Genomic DNA, 2,193 nt, shown 5'->3' with positions numbered 1-2,193 from the left:
CTTCCGGGAAGCACCTTATCTAGATGTCGCCGCCATTATTTGACGTGAGGAATAAATGCCCAAGTTTATGCGTATAGGTTGAGAATCACCCTGTATTTAGCAACGTTTGCAGGTAATTCATTTCTATGTACCAATATTCGAGAACGATTGTAATAATATCTACAGACATTTAAATGTCTAAATTTTTGCTATGATTTTTATGTTTACTTTGGGAAAAAATAAATAAAAAACATAGTACGGATAAAACTGCGAATTTATTTACAAATGAATGCATAATTTGGATATCAGTTTTGCACTACAGATCTATAAGTTTACCAAGCATGTTCAGCGGCATAAGCAACTGCTGGGGCTGCATGATAACCGGTCACAATGTTTGCTGGAGCGGCGTAGCTAGAGTAAACAGCTGGGGCAGCATAACTGGAAACAACAGCTGGAGCAGCGTAAGCCGAAACCACAGGAACAGCCGTTTTAAGAACTGGAGCGGCTACTACTGGGGTAGCAGCAGCATAAGTAGTTGTAGAAACTACTGGTTTGTTGACGATGTCAGTTCTGGATTGATAGCTAACGGCAGATGGAACAGCTACAGCTGGTGCTACAACTTCAGCTACGGGGGCTACAGTTTTGACGACAGGGGCAGCAGCAACAACTGGAGCAGCAGCAGTGTAAGTAGTTGTGGAAACTACTGGTTTGTTAATTACATCTGTTCTGGTTTGATAGCTTACTGCTGATGGAACAGCAACAGCTGGAGCAATAATTTTGACTACTGGTGCGACGGTTTTAACAACTGGAGCTTCGACAATTGGAGCAGCGGCTGCGTAAGTTGTGGTAGATACTACTGGTTTGTTGATAACGTCAGTCCTAGATTGATAACTAACAGCGGATGGTACAGCATAAGCGGGTGCAATAGTTTTGACGACAGGCGCACTGTAGGCAGCAACAACTGGAGCAGCAGCATAAGTTGTAGCGACGATTGGTTTATTGACAACATCGGTTCTTGCTTGGTAACTAACAGCTGACGGAACGGCAACCGGGGCAGCATAAGCAACTGGAGCAGCAGCGTAAGCTACTGAACCGTGAATATGGCTGGCAGAGGCAAAAGCCAAAAGAGCGGACAACACCACCAACTTGAACATTTTGAAGGAAGGTCTGTGTTGCTAGATCTGTCTACACGAACTGATGCTATTAGTGCAACCGATCAGAGATTTTATAGTGATTTGGAACCGGAACAAGATCGGGACGACCTTCACATTGCTTTAATTCGACCAGTTATTAACATTTCGGACGACGCCCAATTTCTTCGTACGACTATCGCGAGGGAAACGGATACAAGGTGAACTCTTCGACCACGACGTGTTTTGTGATTTTGAAAATGTCAAGCTGACCTCTGTTTTACGTTTTTATTGAGAGACGACTTCTATAAAAATTACTAGTATTTAATAATTAAAGTTAATAAGTAAACCTGTTTTAAATTACAAATAAAAAAAGCGTTACATAAACAATTAGTAAATTTTCTTGTTTTATCTAACATTTGAATAGTAATAACGAACGACGTCGTTGCTCTGGTTTCGTAAGCAATGAAACTTCAATACCTTGTCAAATTTCAACGTTTCCTCTTAGACATCTCGACAGGCCGCATTAACTTGAAATATCAATGTACATCTGGGGCTTGACGGTGATATTTCTGCACCTGATGTTTATGTAGACACTCCGATGTAGCAAATTTTACGAGTGACAATGGCGTTTACAACGCTCATTCTACATAAGCCAAGTTGACGGTTCCGACGGTGCTATTGTATTCTTCCACGAGAAGCACTTATGCGTTTATTAGGTCCCGTACACAGCCACTATATTCGAAAGCAAGCACTTAGAACTAATGGGAACGGAATGTACATTCGCGAATGGAACAATTTCCAACGTGCTCACCACCATTACAACACGGATAAAAGCAAACGTCGCAAATTAAATAGCACCCTGAGATCGATCCTATTGTCGTAAAAATGGGATCGCCGCGTTGGACATTTTATAGTTCACCTCGTTTTTCTCTACTCCAATTTGAATATGATCGTACGCCGCCCAAGAGGGAAATTGATGCCACGTCGCATCAAAGAGATTCGTTTCGAAGGCCTTTTCATGGGAATCCGATCAGGGAAGTCTGTTAGTGCAGCAAAGGGGTGGAAATACGACTGGATAAAT

At 42.1% G+C, this 2,193-nt stretch overlaps 1 protein-coding gene across 1 annotated transcript; it reads right to left on the bottom strand.

Moving 5' to 3' along the window:
- Positions 1-235: 235 nt before the first annotated feature.
- LOC111416385 (cuticle protein 16.5-like) lies at positions 236-1,176 on the bottom strand. Its single transcript, XM_023048391.2, has one exon. The coding sequence runs from the start codon at positions 1,131-1,133 to the stop codon at positions 312-314; it is 822 nt and encodes a 273-aa protein (XP_022904159.2). The 5' UTR covers positions 1,134-1,176; the 3' UTR covers positions 236-311.
- Between the last annotated feature and the right edge of the window lie 1,017 nt (positions 1,177-2,193).

This window comes from Onthophagus taurus, chromosome 1, assembly GCF_036711975.1.
Source record: "Onthophagus taurus isolate NC chromosome 1, IU_Otau_3.0, whole genome shotgun sequence".
NCBI lineage: Eukaryota > Metazoa > Arthropoda > Insecta > Coleoptera > Scarabaeidae > Onthophagus > Onthophagus taurus.
This window is presented reverse-complemented; position numbering and strand designations above follow the sequence as displayed.